Raw genomic sequence first — 15,143 nt, 5'->3', positions numbered from 1 at the left:
TAAACACCCTCCATACAAACTACCTTGAGGTTAAAGAAAATAGCATTTTTGCTCTGTCTAATGTGTCTTCTATAGACTTGACTTCAGTGTTTTAGTCCTAATGGCCAACAGATCTTACAGCATTTGCTTTGGAATCAACTGTGGAGGATCTGTTTGACTGTATTTCTATGGTGATCATATTGCTGGGATAACATGGGAGTACATAATGGTTGTGTGAGCTTCTATTACTCAGTGAGAATTCTAAGAGGCAAAGTTCTAAGAAGAAAGTGAAAATTCTTAAGTAAAGTTCAGAATTCTAAGAACCAGGATAGAGTCTGGGATGAAATCCAGAATTCTGATATAAAAGTGTGAATTCTGTTTGTCAACATTCCAAGAATAACATGAGAAGTCCGACACAACAATCAGTATTCTGATGAGATAGTAAGAGCTCGAAGAGCACTACTGCAACCCCAGCAACACTCCCTGTTTGTATTAACAACAGAATCTGCTTCATTTTTCTATTATTCTCCTCTTCCTTTTCATTCATCCCTCCCGCTTGCCCTTTTTCACGGTTCTCTTCCTTCTCCCTTCTTTTACTGCGCTTGTTTTCCTACGCAGTCACCTACAACACCCTCAATCTTTACACATCTACACGGCACGATCACAAACACGCTTTTTTTGTTATTACAGGAGACTCATAGACCTGACACAGCTACAGATAAACTTCAAAAACTTGAGTTTCCTAATGTGTTCTCAGCCTGCTATAACTCTAGACAAAGGGGAGTAGCATTTTTAATACACAAAAATATTACTCTCATCTGGATTATTTCTTCGTCAGCAGCTCACTGTTGAGTGACATTTGAGACACTGAGATACACCCTATATCTGTCAGTGATCCTGCTAATGTGTGTTTGATTCTAACACTTTCCACCAAGTAAAAACTGGAGATTTAATACATCATTGTTTAAAGTTGAAGATTTTATTAAATACTTTAAAAAAGAGTGGGCTTTATATTTAGACTGTAATGACCAGCCTGGAACATCAGCCTCTGTTCTCTGGGAAGCAGGGAAAGCTCTGATGAGAGGTAAAATTATTTCTTTCTCATCACATAAAAAGAAAATAGAAAACAAACATATTCAGGAATTAGAAAAATCTTAAGAAGATGACTATGTGTCCTCCAAGGAACAGGAAATACTGAATAAAATACATAAACCAAAACTAGAATTAAATGAAATTATTAATAGAATTTTTTTTTTAATTCTTAGTACAAAGACTTCACTTGCAAAATTTTGTACATGGTAACAAATCTGGTCAATTTATTGCTAACCAGTTAAAAATAAAGAAAGAAACAACGACTATAGGTGCCATTAAAGACTTATCTGGGAGCACAGTATATGACCCTGAAAGAATAAACAACACTTTTAGGGATTTTTACAAAACTTTATATTCACCAAAAAATGAAACTGATTAGTTTCTTGGCAACGTAGCCCTTCTGAAATGACCAGACAGTCAAGTAACAGCAGTGGATTCACCGCTGACATCTGGTGAACTCCAGGAAGCCCTGAGAAGTATACCCAATAATAAGACTCCAGCAAACTACCACCAAATATGAATTCTGCCAACATTATCTCTAAAAGTTGATTCTGTTCATCTGGACGTAGTGTTTTCAGTGGGAGAAACGTTTCGTCACTCAAGCAGGTTTCCCCAATTTTACCCTACGTCCAGATGAACAGAATCAACGTTTGGAGATTTACTTACCTGGATGATTGAGCATGCATCAAGACATGTCTGCCAACATTAGTCTCCTACTAAAACCAGGCAAAGACCCTGTATTACCCACCAGCTATTGTCCAATATCCCTTATTAATGTTGACCTTAAAATAATCTGCAAAGCTCTCTCAGAAAGATTAGGGAAGATAACCCCCCTAATAATATATCCTGACAAAACTGGTTTCATAAAAGGTATGTACTCATCAAATACACGTAGACTACTTAATTTGATAGACTATTAATGTTTGCGTTTGACAGAGTTAACTGGAAATTTTTATTTGCAACTCTACACAAATTTGGTTTTGGAAACTCTTTCATAAACTGGTTAAAAATATTATACAATTCCCAACAGCATGTGTCAGGACAAATGACCAAACATCCGACAATTTCTGTCTCCAGAGACAGGGATGGCCACACTCCACTTCAGACCACATCAGATGGCTATTGCGATTAAAGGTATAAAATGCAAGGATGTAGAACATAAAATTAGTCTTTATGTGGATGATGTGTTGCTTTTTCTCCAAAACTCACAAACCACTCTCACTGAGGTAAATGCATTAATAAACTCTTTCTCAAAAGTTTCAGATTATTCGACAAACTGGTTAAAATCTACAGTTCTTCTGATTAATTGCTCCTTCTAGTTTCTTTAAAAGTGGGATGTTGTTTGGATTAGGTTAGTTAAATCTGCAAGATTAGTAGAGACATTAATATCTAAATATTTATATTTGTAGATTGCACTGGGATAGAAAAAGAATGGGATCGAAGGGTCGCCACAATAAAAATGATGGTCTTGCCAAGAATCAATTTTTTATTTTCGATGATCCCAAGTAAACCACCACCAGACTGGTTTAGCACTCTGGAACTGTTCATTTCTAAATTCCTTTGGAAAGATAAACCCCAGCGTATTAGTTTTAAAATGCTACAAAGGGCCGAGGATAACGGAGGACTAGATCTGATATCAACACTACTTCTTAGCCAACAGCCTACAATCATCTCAGGATGGTTAAAACATACCCTCTTATGAGCCCTGGCCAGACGTAGAACAGGCACCATGCGATAATATAGAGATTTCAGACCTACCATTCATTAGCTCAAACATCAAATGACATGTAGCAACCTCAAGGACTGACATAGGGACGATGTAGAGCAGGGGTGTCAAACTCAAATATACAGTGGACCAAAATTCAAAACTGGAACAAGGTCGCGGGCTAACATTAATATTTACTGAAAAAAAATCTTCCTCCAGATTTAAGAATGAATCTCTTCTTATGGACTCAAACAAGTTTTGCTGAAAAACTGAATATGGAACAAGCAAAGCTTAATACTAAACAATATATATATATTAGCTGTATAATACCAGTAGGCCAGCTCTAATAATAACTTGGTATGGCCAGAGTGTGACACCTATGATGTAGAGTTATAAAACCCGTGAGCACTACTTACCGACGAAAACAACAAAAAAAATCATCACATCAAAATGCACTCTTGTACTTGGTGTCAATCAATCAAAAGTCATTAATCACAGAAAATAAAACATTTACAGTACACAAACCCCATGAGCTGACATCCAGGAGGGGATAATATTCGTTTATGAGCTTATTATCTTCTTCTCCATCTTCTTTCTCACTTATTTCTTCTCTTTCTCTAACTTTGAACATTACTTTCTCTATGTGTGGAGCTAACCACGAGCTGCAGCATGCAGACACCAGTTGCACTGGCAAAAAAGTATTTGGGTGGAGACCCAAACTGCAAACAACTGTACCCTCCATAATTCACCACCAGAGGGTGCAAAAGAGCAAAATCTGGACATACAGCTCAACTAAACATCAAATGCAAAAGACTGTTACATCACATATATGCTTTAAAAACCAAAGGGTGCTCTGGATCTGGTCCAGTGGACAGGGCTGTGCCAGGTGGCATTTGTGCAGGTAAAAAAGGCTGTCTGTGGGGAGCCGCTGGAATTTAGGGTCACCTGATCCAGCCCTAAGTATATGCTTTAGCAAAAAGGAAAGTTTTATCTCTAATTTTAAAATTAGAGATAGACTCTTGTCTCCTGAATCCAAATTGGAATCACTATAAGACAGAGGAGCACATTACAAGCCTGATACTTGCAAACCTAAAAATTTCAGTAAACTTAAAAAGTTTTACATGGAAACAACTGTGGTAGTTTCTGTGTAATAAGCAGGACACAGCGCTGCAAAATGCAAAACTGCCCGTTTCTATTTAATAACATATGAATAACCTATTAAAGTTTGTATATAAGAATATCATAGAATGGAATAGAATACTGAAACTCCTACAAAATGTAAATCAAAATTTTATCCTCAATATATGTTGAACTGGTTGTGGCATTACATTCTGGCAGAGTAAAAACCTATGAGATGCCCACCCAGCTGGGTATGCCCATGTACATTCATACATCTTGGTGTTCATAGATCTAGCTGTCGATTGTATTTTTAGGGCAGAATAAGAAGAGGTATGCAAAATAAAAGTCAGCGTAGCCTCAGTGTCTATAAAAGCCCTGGACCACACACACAGTTCCATCTCTGTTCTGTAATGCAGGAAGTACCCATACACGGGTCTTTTTTTTTCACAGATGAACTTTTCTCACTTCCAGCTGAGCACTTACATGTTACTTTCTTAGCCTGTGCTGCTATGTGCATCCATTCAAATGTAAGTAAGCTAATTACATCCTTCTTTTCCCCGACGAAACACAGATTTTCTTGATTCTTTTTTTATTCATGTTCACCATCATTCTTTGTTCTTACTGAAAACATTACAAAGTGAAGATTTGTAATGTTTGCTTCCATTGCAGAATCATGCCGTGTTTATTTATATGTTTATTTATTTTACTATATTCACAGTGACATTTCAAATCTTGTTCTGTTATTACACAGTTTTTCTATCCACAGGTGACTTACCACTGGAAATATAATTTACAGTTTTATCTGTGCTTGTTACCAAATACTTGTGAGTTGTGTAGCTGAAATTCTCATATTGAATTCAGCCTCTTTTGGTAGATAAAAGGCTCCTTTGTTTGTTGGACAGCATTGCCTCACTGTTTCATGTTGTGCTAATGATTTGCATCCTTTTAATAAGCTGCTTTTTCACAGGTTGCTTACATTTTATTCTTTCTACATCAGTTCGCTCTCTTCATTTCAGAAAGCAAACTCTGCAAACCTCCAAACATAAAATGACATCTGTCATGGACATCCTGTAAAGACTGTTATGCAATAAAGCTCTCACCACAGGAACCTCTAGACTATTTGTAACTTAACTTATCACTTCAGATGTTGCACGTTTTTTCTCAAAAGTAAACGTGAAGAAAAAATAGTGTGTGCCTGACACACATTTGAAAGTGTGTATTGTTTAGATTCAGTTTTGTGTATTTAATTACAAGAGCAAGGGGAAAATTGTTTATTCGCATTTGATGAATATTTCTTGAAATCAGGTCGCTACAACACGTAGACATGCAGTTTATTTCCTGCTGTTGTGAAAATAACCTGTCTATATCATTTACTGTTTCCTGTCAGTTAGGACTCAGGTTTGCAGCAGATTTACATCCAGATTTGTACATAATTTTCTAGAATCTTTGAAAGATTGAAACCACAGTGTGGGTGAATGAAGAGCATGGAACAGTTTTTTATTATTGTGCTACTAACAGGAGGAACTCAAGGTAAGATTGTCCTCATAAAGAAGCCAAACATTCACATTTGTAGTGTGAATAATTTCACCTCATGTTCTATTAAATATGTTTTTTCCAGCTCTCATTCCAGTCGATGAGACCACATGTGACCTCAGGACGAACACATGTCCATGCTCTCCTCTTCTTAAAGGAACTGTGTATATCCAAGTGATGACTGATGCTAGTGGCCGTGAAGTGACATGTTTGAAGATGCTTCCCACCGTGAATATAATTGTGTTCAATCTGAAGAAAGAAACAATAACAATAGACAAAGAATTTAACAACAGACTACAGTTTCTAATCAGGAATGGGACAATCAAGATCACAAACGTGAGGAGGAATGATTCAGGTCAATACAGCATTGAGGTCTTTAATTCAGGTGGAGTCCGAGAGAAAAACATTAATTTCACCCTGGATGTTAAAGGCAATGATAAAGCTGAAAGCAAGTTATGTAAGTTACTCTTTATTGAATAGTGTTGATGTTATTATAAAGATAATCAGACATGTAACTGTTAAACTGTTAAACACAGTACACATCACTTGTGCAACAAATGATAGAAGCAGAAATGCAGAAAAACATATGGAAAGAAAGATGCAAGTGTACAGTGAACAGTCTATGCTGATATAGTATTTGTCTATGTATAGGTATTATTGGTTATTTAGCCACACATGGGCTGCTATTACTTTTTATGATTGAATAATCTTTTATTTCCCAGTAACTACACTTTAACTACCACCTACACTTTAAAGGCACACTGAAACTTTCCACTTGGTGATAGAATATCCTGAGCTGCACTGTATGACCATATTAACTTGTGACATGTATGCATTATAATAGAAGAAGAATCCTTTTTATTGTTGTTATGTATATATATACACATATATATACACACACATGCATATAAGCACAAAGAAGACACTATTAAAAGCACACCGTCATACTAAGACAGGGGACACTTTCTGTTGTCACTCTGTAGAAGTTCATAAGAGGCAGAGAAGCGAGTCCAGTCCGTTTTAGCTTCCTGGGGAATAATAGCCTTTGTTTGGCTTTCATCACAAGGTGTGACGTGTTCAGGAACTGGGTCAGGTCAGATAATGACCTGTTTCATATTGGGATCTTCTATGTTGCAAACAGGGTTGACAACATATTTTACATTTACTTTGAATTTTCATTTTAGTCAAAGCCAAATAAAAACATGTAGGTAATACTTCATCATACCTTGGTTAATAAGTTAGTAAAGTCATAGTCAAGTACTTTTAAGTTAATTTTTATACAATAAAAATTATAATGTCACAAAACATTAACAGATTTGTAAACATTATCTAAACTGTTTTTATAACATAATAGTAACGTTAAAACAATGTTAATAAACTCTGTCTACAGCATCTATAAATATTGTACACATTTATTAAGGAGGAACCTGGAGGACCACGCTACACGTTTGAGTGTTTTCCCCCATTGTTCCAGTTTTCTTTCACCATCTCTTTATTTAGTTTAAATAATAGTTTAGTGTGTGGGGGTTGTGCCCAAACGTTTATATATTTACAGTTAGTTAACCATAATAATACCAAAGTCTTACCAAAGTTTACGCTTGAATAAATTGTAAGTACTGTACTTATAATTATCACTGTGTTCTCATCAGCACACAGTTTTCCTTACCTGAGGCTAGTCTTTGCTGCACTGGGATCTCCCCTGATAGCAGTGTCATGCTGTGTTGTGTATCGGGAACTGAAGCATCTTAAGAAGACTTCTAACAAGGCGGCCCGTGATCAAAAGAGGTTGATATACAATTACATCATTTCAGTGCCATAATTTGATGGGTAATTGTAAAAGTATTTATTTTGCTATAATTGATTTTTTTTTCTTTCACAGCCTCAGGTGTGAAACAGAGAACATAAACCTTAAGTGTGAGTCTGAGCTTTAGTGAACTGAACTCACTCGTGATCAGCACTGGACACTGAACTGAGGATCAATGAAAAATGAAAACAGTTAGGAGGTGACTGTGGAAGTTTCATATTGTATCAAAAACAATTTAAAAATGTTATGCTTGCAGCTTTGTAATCATATTTTGGAGATCAGATAAGAATATACAGTCATGTATATTATCCTGATTCAAAATTCCTTAAATAACAATAAAAACTTTGTAAATGAATGGGAAGTCTTTTTCAGTGAGTTAGTAGGGATTAAAAAAAAATAAAAAAAAAAGTAATAATAATATATATATATATATATATATATATATATATATATATATATATATATATATATATATATATATATATATATATATATATATATATATATATATATATATATATATATATATATATATATATAGTGTTTGGAAGGTTACTTTTAAAATGTATTCCACTACAGATTATAAAATACATGCCCCAAAATGTATTCTGTAACGTATTCCGTTACGTTACTCGATGAGAGTGACGTATTCTGAATACTTTGGATTACTTAATATATTATCATGCTGTTTACAACTACGTGAATGTACTATTGCTGTGATTTATTACTGTTACTGAAGGTCTGCAGCTCCGAACCGTAGTAAAGGGACCTCTGGCTAATACGTCAGGTTCCGTGTCGGGCTCGTAGCCGAAAAATAGCTTTACTTTGTTGTCTGGGTCAACTTTGCTTGCGAGAGACAGATAGAGGCGTTGAAAGGCTGCTCCAAAGGAACTTATTGTTTCGGAGGAAAACACAAACACAGCGTACAGTTGAGTCTTAATAGCTTACTTACAACTGGGCTCGTCAGGCACTCTTCTTGGCTGCAGTGGTTATTATTATATTTATATGCTTCCAGCTCCCGTTTTTGCTCGATGACAACTTGTACTTTTCCTTTTTCTCCCTCCCTCGCTCACAGACACATAACAGGTATGGCAGTCCATTCTCCCTGCAGCATGGACTACACTGCCTATGATGCTACATTCTTTAGAGCTATACCTGTAGCATTCTGCCTATTAGCTTAGCACAACAACAACAACAAAAAGGCGCTCTCGCACCCAGGAAACACCCAGAGAGAGAGCATCACCCTGTAACCATGGCAACCGTAACCTTGCCGCCTGGAACAACAGAACATACCTGTCAAACAAACCCAAACAGTCCTGACCCGCCACAATATGAAACAGGGAAGTACCGCCGTGTAAACCATTTATTTCAACAAAGTAACTGTATTCTAAATACCACCTTTTTAAACGGTAACTGTAACGGAATACAGTTACTCATAATTTGTATTTTAACTACGTAACGGCGGGACATGTATTCTGTTACTCCCTGTGACAAAGTGGGTGAGAAGACCATTTGTCTACATTCTTAGTTAACATTCTTGTTTTGATTTAACCATATTTCACATGTAATCTGCAATAGGCAAACATCTACTATCCCGGGTTTGTTTATGTTCTGCACTTTTACAGATTATATAATATAACATCTTGGTTTAAATCAATTCATGCAAGTTTGTTAAGTTAACATGTTATTTATTTCAACTGTTAATTTGTATTGTTTGAACTTACCTTTACCTACCTGTCTTCCAGAAGCAAAAGGAGGAAATGTAGTTCTACTTCCTGCTTTATACCTTCTGGGTTCATCTGAGGTCACAGGAAGAGACCAAGGGCAGGAGGGGAAGAATTCTTATAATTTAATAAAGTTGATTTTAAAGGGTTTATAAAGAAATAGATTTAATGTTGTGATATGTATTGATTACACCAGAGTTTATGTTGCCAGTCAAGAGGAGTAGTAGAGGATGAATATAATCATGTTCATCTCACCTACCTACTGAATGGAATAGTCCAGAGGAGAAAGTGTTTGATTAAGGGGACTATTTAAGCAGACGAACTCAGGTGTTTCAGGAGAAGGGTTCAGGTCAGTGTAGCTGTGTGCAGTTTGACCTTAATTTCCGTTGATTTAAGTTCAGTTATGTTTATTTGAATTGAGTTTATTATAGAGTTGAGTTTCTTATTTGTTTCTTTGTAAATATTCTTGGGCCACAGAATGGTGAATAAATCACTTGCTACACTGGACAGCATCAGTCTCCTGCACTTCTTTGACCGCTTAAGTCGAGTCCTACCACACTCCCCAACACTATATATATATATATATATATATATATATATATAAATATATTGCTGTAGTTAGAAATATATTAAAAGATATATCAAACCTTGTGGGTTTTGGCTTTATCACTTTAGTGTGTCTTTGAATGAACCTAAAGAAGTTTGAAAATAAATATAACTGTTTTAATTATAACTAACAGGGCCACATATTCGTCAGTGTGGATCTGACTCTAGGGACATTGACAGGATAAAATGAAGATGGACTCTGTGGGAAAGCTGCTTGTGTCCCTGCAGCTTGTATGTTGACCATTGTCTGCATTTCACTTCCTTCATATAGTAGCGGTATAAAATGAACATATCTCCTCATATGGTGAGACCTCAGGGTGAAACTGAGGCTCTCAGTGTTGCTAAAATATTCTCAAACTTCTACATTGTTTCACACGTCTATTTTCTCATGCAACTGAAGAACAGAATTCACTCAGTCAGCTTCATTGTTTTAATGAAGTTGACTGTAAGTGAATTATGACATCACACAAAAGCTTTCTCCAATTTATTTCACCACTTTGTAAGTGGTGCTAATGAATAATTACGATAAATAATTAAATTTTTAAAAAAGCGTTAACTTTATTGTTATATTTATATGTTAGCTGTTTTTTTTAAGGTAAAATGTAGTTCAAATCTAATTTTTATACAGTGCACATAACTCAACTTACTGTCAAACAAGAGGACCTTTATATGACTATGATTGAATCTGTGGAAACACTATATGTCAAAAACAGAAACATGTATTTCTGCACTTAAAAATAGGTCAAACAGAATCATTAGTTATGATTTTGCACTAGAAATGGTGCTATGAAGAAGAGAGACCCTATTGCTGTGTAAACAATATAACGACATTACTTTTAACGTCTGGACAAACATATTGGTAGGTGTGAGGTTTCTCTCTACTGGTTCATAAAGGGATTGCATTCAAGCTTTTACACTTTTACACTTTAACAGGAAAGGATCAGCACTAGTTACTTTGGTTGAGATGGCAGGAGCTTTTTAGGTTAATTTGTCCAGTAGCTGTATGTCGTGGCATTGAATTTGCCCTTTTCTGTGCTACTATAGGCAATAAATTGGACAGAAATATTTCAGCAGGCAAAAATGGTTAAATTATATATAAAATAACAGAGAAATTCTTCAATGTAAAGTAAAAAGGCAATGAGTTACATTATTTGAGACGCGACTGTTGGTCTGTTCTTTAGTTTTGTTCTTTGGTGTCAACATAAATCTTCTTCTTCTGTACTTTTGTCATGTAAACACATTATGCTTGTGTTTGGTCCGTTTATAACATCCTGCCATGCGATTGCATTTGTCCCTAACCACCAGAAACCCTCACGTTAACTTTTATCAAGTGGAAAAAAGTTAGCGTTCATCCTTCAGCTTCACTGTGTTAATGTTATGCTAACGTAGCTGTTTTGCTAGTGATCACGTAGGACATCATTATATACCAGCTAGTCCGACTTCAGTAACCCTACAAAAGTCCCTGCTGTACATTTTAATTTTTTCAGAAATCTCTCAGTCAGAACATGGCATATGATGTTTAGGTGGAAACTAGCGAGCTAATTTCCTGCTAACTTCTAACTCCGTTGAATTTAATAAATCTGTTTTCATGGATGCCTGAATGTTAAACTTAATTGTTACACGTGGTTAAGCAGCAACACTGATCATTTTATTAAAGATGAAAGAATTTAGACAGTTTTTAAATCTCAGTGATGCCACAGTGTTCCTTTGACTTTGGGACCTGAAGCAAGACGGAGTTTTGGACTCAGATTACTCAGCAAGGCTCCTGACTACGGCAGCCTAATGCTGCGGCAAGCCATCAAGCGGTGTGCCTTCATAGCTTACCAAAGTCGTACTAAAAGACTTTTTGACAGATTTCTGCGCGCCGTGTACTACATAAAATTGGTTCGAGGTCATTAAGCACAACCAGAATTCATACATAAGGCACACAGTTGATTTTTGAGAAAATTAAAGGATTTTAAGTGTGCCTTACAGTGTGTAAAATACGTTATACAGAAGAAAAGAATATATCATGATATATATAGTTACCGCATATGCTTCAAATTATACCATGATATGGATTTTAGGCCATATCGCCCAGCCCTATTTGGGAGTATATTATTGATTAAATGTGTGTGCTCTTGACGCTCTATTACCTGCACCTACTCAGAGTGAAATAATCAGAGCTCGTGTACTCATGGCAGTAGTGTTATTAAAAATAATTTGATAAACGTTATCATTTTATACAAAGCTAATCCAAAACACTGGATTCACAACATGTTAACATGAAACACTGAAAAAGAAAATTTTTTTTTAATGTTTCAAAATTTGCAGGTGTGGAAACTCACTGTGATGGCAGACGGGATGGAGCTCAGTGTTATGGAGCTTTGGGAGGAACTGTGGACATCCAGCTGATGGACAGCACCTCAGAAATACCTAGAATCCAACTGTTAAAGAATTCATTAAAAATACTATTTGTCAGAAATAATAAGGTTATTTCTAATACCGTAGTACATAGATCTAGCTTTTTTCCCAGAAATGGAAAATTTAGGATCAATAACCTGAGCAGGAACGACAGTGGTAAATATACCCTTCAAACCTTTGATTCAGATGGAAGATCATCAGGTGTGCTGACTTTACAGTTGCTTTTTCAAGGTAAATGTTATGTTAATAAGTAATTAATTAAATTAATTAATAACCAATTTAACATTGTTTTCGTAATGTATATATCTTACATAATTTCAGATACATATAGTTTGTGCATACCCTGTTCTTTATTAGGAGAGTATAAGCAATGATGTCTAGACTTAACACTTGCTTATTCAAAGTTGAAGGTTACTATTGGGAAATGACACTAATTAGTAGATAGAAACTTAACAATGTTTTGGTAATCTATATATCTCCTTTTTTTATTAGAGAGATTTTAAAATCTAAAACTAAACTCATCTGTGTGTGTTTCTCTCAGCTCCTGTGTCCTCTGTCCTGCTGGTCTCTCAGTGTCTGTCCCAGGGAGAGATGAGGGTGTCCTGCTCCTCTGAGGGAGGGGACAGTCCTCAGTATAGCTGGACTCTGGATGGACGCACACTGACAGTTGCTGAGCTGCTTTCTGTAAATATTAAGACTAACATCATCACTCTGAAACAGCACGTCTCAGGAAGTCTTGTCTGCTCAGTCAAAAACCATGTTAGTAAAGTCTCCAAAGAAAAGAGGATATCTACCTGTGTTGAGTGAAAAAGGTGATAGTTACAACTTTGATAATTATATCACTTTTTACATTTTTGATAAATTATTAGTTTTTTGCTCATAGGGTTCATTTTCATCAACTGCACCTCAATCAATGGGACACAGGTGTCAGAGTGGGTGTATGAAGCCAATAACACCCTGTGCATTGAACCAACAAGTGAACCCACCACAACCACACAAACTGCAGTGGGTAAGAGGAATGACCCATGGTACAGTGGAAATTGAAAAAACAGCTAGATCCATTGATATCATTTTCTCCTTTCTTCATTTCATGTTTGACTTAATTCTTTCTATGAAATAGGACATTTGCCACTGATCAGTGGTGTTCTCTCAACACTTATAATTTTCTTAGTTGTGGTTGTAGCAGCAATCTGTGCCCAACGGAAAAAGCAAAACAGCAAAACAAAAGGTACAAAACTTCTTTTCCCTTACTCACTTTTCTTAAATTGCTTTTTTACTCTTTTTATAAATATACTTAATTAATGCAGTCTCAACAACAGTTTATTTATATCTCTGTTATATGTCACTTAAATATTGTTAAGCAGCCACAGTTAACACAGTAAATGTAAAAAGAAAAAAGTTAAACAGCTTAACAAAATCCAACATAATGTCTAAAGCTCGCAAATGAAGTTTAATACAAAGTGCGACTATTCCTCTAATTATTCATTTATTATTTTTAAAGCAACCGTTTCTTCTTCTTCTGACTGCAGAGGAAGAAAATGATCAGGAAGAAATCTTTGCTGATCTCAGGGTCGTGAAACAACAGGCGAAACAACTGGAGAAAAGAGCAGAGCTAGAGTTCTGCCAAGTCAAGTATTCAAAGTGTCCTTGGCAGACTGAACCAACGGGAGATGATTATTTGTATGCTAACGTTCATAAATTCAGGTGATTTAAGTGGTCAGTTCTTCCACACAGACTGCATCACTGAAGATCCATGGAGAGAAGAGCTGATGTTAAAATGTCTAAAGGTCTTTAATTTAATGTGATTTCCTATCAGAAAAATATAAAAAGCTAATACTTACTGATTTATTTTACTTTAATCTGCATTATACCAGAACACATGTATTCTTTTATGATCTCTTGATTTAAAGATAGTATGTTATATAAACACTGTGAGTGTTTTCTGCTTTTGTATTCTGCAGACATGATGATAGACTATTTTGATGTGGGAGTTTTTCTTTTTTCATGTGAACTTGTCTAGTTTTTGACTTGGTAGAAGTTGGAACAGATGATCCTTAAATTAGAAATAAATAAAGTAAATGGCTAAATGTTTGTACAAATTTCAGTGCAGCAAAACCTTTGGACAGTGATAAAACACACTAGTATAAACAGTTTTCCTCACAGATTCCTTACAAGAGACACTGATATTCAGATGACATTCTCTTATTTTTTTTTTTTCTTTTCTTTGCCTGTCCCGTTTGGCTCTTTTGCCATCAGAATTGTTGTCTAAAGGCAAACAAAGATGCCCAACGGATTTACTTTACCAAATTGACCATCCCAGCCTTGCCGTAATGGTCCATTTGATTCACCTTTTATTGTTTTTTTTGTTTTTTTGTTTATTTTATTTTCACTTACTGAATACGGGACAGACTTGACTGGGGGAAAGAAGGGGAGAAAGAAAGAGGGAAAGAGAAACAGCTGAGAAGAGGGACGGGGGACAAGGGCAAAAAACATAAACCAACAGAACGGGCAGAGAAAAAAAAAAATGCATATATCAATCACCTGGATCACCTGCTGAGAAAGAAAAAAGAAAACAAGCAGAAGAGAACAAGAGTAATAGAATAAACAACATCACAATGATATATGGGAATATGACAGTAAATACTAAATATTAAACATTATTGTGCAGCACATAAGATCAACAGAACACAGTGTGCTTTGAGGTAGGAGCCAAAAAGGGTGTAGTTTGTGGGTGTGATCACCCGTGTGTACACCTGTGAGCATGGACGCGCTTGTTTTTTTGTTTTTTTTAAAAGGTTCCTTCATGTAATAATCTGCTCGAAGGTGTGGGGGGGCCACAGCCCCGTCCTCCAGGGCATGAAGCAGGTATGGAGGAGATCAAAACTCCAGACATCTCAAGGGAAAGGTGTGTGAGTCACCATCTTTGTATTTGCTGCCATTTGGAGAATCACTTGAAAGAGACTGTGAGGTTTGCTATATGGCAAAGCAGGACTTGGATGGACTTGATGGACAATTAATTTATTTAGAAGCTTCAAAATGTGCAACAAACAATCCCAAAACTCGATACACAGCTTCGATGATCCAGATTCCATGATGCCAGTGATTCTCTTCAACAGGCTGCTCTCCACTGGTTTCTGTGCACAAGAGGAGACAGGTACGTTTCTTCACAAGATGACAA

General features: G+C 35.9%; 1 protein-coding gene, 1 long non-coding RNA gene and 1 pseudogene across 5 annotated transcripts in view; 2 read left to right on the top strand and 1 right to left on the bottom strand.

Annotated features, from left to right (window-relative positions):
* The window catches only part of LOC309719630, a 109,127-nt pseudogene that overhangs the window by 39,793 nt on the left and 54,191 nt on the right, over window positions 1-15,143 (top strand). The window lies entirely within an intron of this gene.
* LOC309719643 (uncharacterized protein) lies at window positions 4,350-7,551 on the top strand. Of its 3 annotated transcripts, none has more exons than XR_014280274.1 (5): window positions 4,350-4,422; window positions 5,337-5,425; window positions 5,514-5,885; window positions 7,078-7,213; window positions 7,308-7,551. XR_014280274.1 is itself a non-coding variant. In XM_082555913.1 (4 exons), the coding sequence occupies exons 1-4, from the start codon at window positions 5,371-5,373 to the stop codon at window positions 7,357-7,359; spliced, it is 615 nt and encodes a 204-aa protein (XP_082412039.1). In that variant the 5' UTR covers window positions 4,952-5,370; the 3' UTR covers window positions 7,360-7,551. The 3 variants fall into 3 exon arrangements, 1 of the variants encoding a protein (XP_082412039.1); XR_014280275.1 differs by having other exon boundaries at window positions 4,368-4,422; window positions 5,283-5,425; XM_082555913.1 differs by lacking the exon at window positions 4,350-4,422 and having other exon boundaries at window positions 4,952-5,425.
* Window positions 5,604-8,482, bottom strand: LOC309719680. Its single transcript, XR_014280295.1, has 3 exons — window positions 8,185-8,482; window positions 7,095-7,185; window positions 5,604-5,677 (listed from the first exon to the last, which is right to left on the bottom strand). It is a non-coding gene; the product is annotated as an uncharacterized lncRNA (long non-coding RNA).

This window comes from Aulonocara stuartgranti (genome assembly GCF_965226115.1).
Source record: "Aulonocara stuartgranti genome assembly, chromosome: 2".
Taxonomy (NCBI): domain Eukaryota; kingdom Metazoa; phylum Chordata; class Actinopteri; order Cichliformes; family Cichlidae; genus Aulonocara; species Aulonocara stuartgranti.
Note: the sequence above shows the minus strand (reverse complement) of the source record. Positions and strands in the feature narration are given on the sequence as shown.

Coding starts and splice junctions, on each gene's coding strand:
- LOC309719643 (XM_082555913.1), top strand. CDS start 5,371: ATGAAGAGCATGGAACAGTTTTTTATTATTGTGCTACTAACAGGAGGA. Junction 5,886..7,077: donor TAAAGCTGAAAGCAAGTTAT/GTAAGTTACTCT, acceptor TGTTCTCATCAG/CACACAGTTTTCCTTACCTG. Junction 7,214..7,307: donor GCGGCCCGTGATCAAAAGAG/GTTGATATACAA, acceptor TTTCTTTCACAG/CCTCAGGTGTGAAACAGAGA.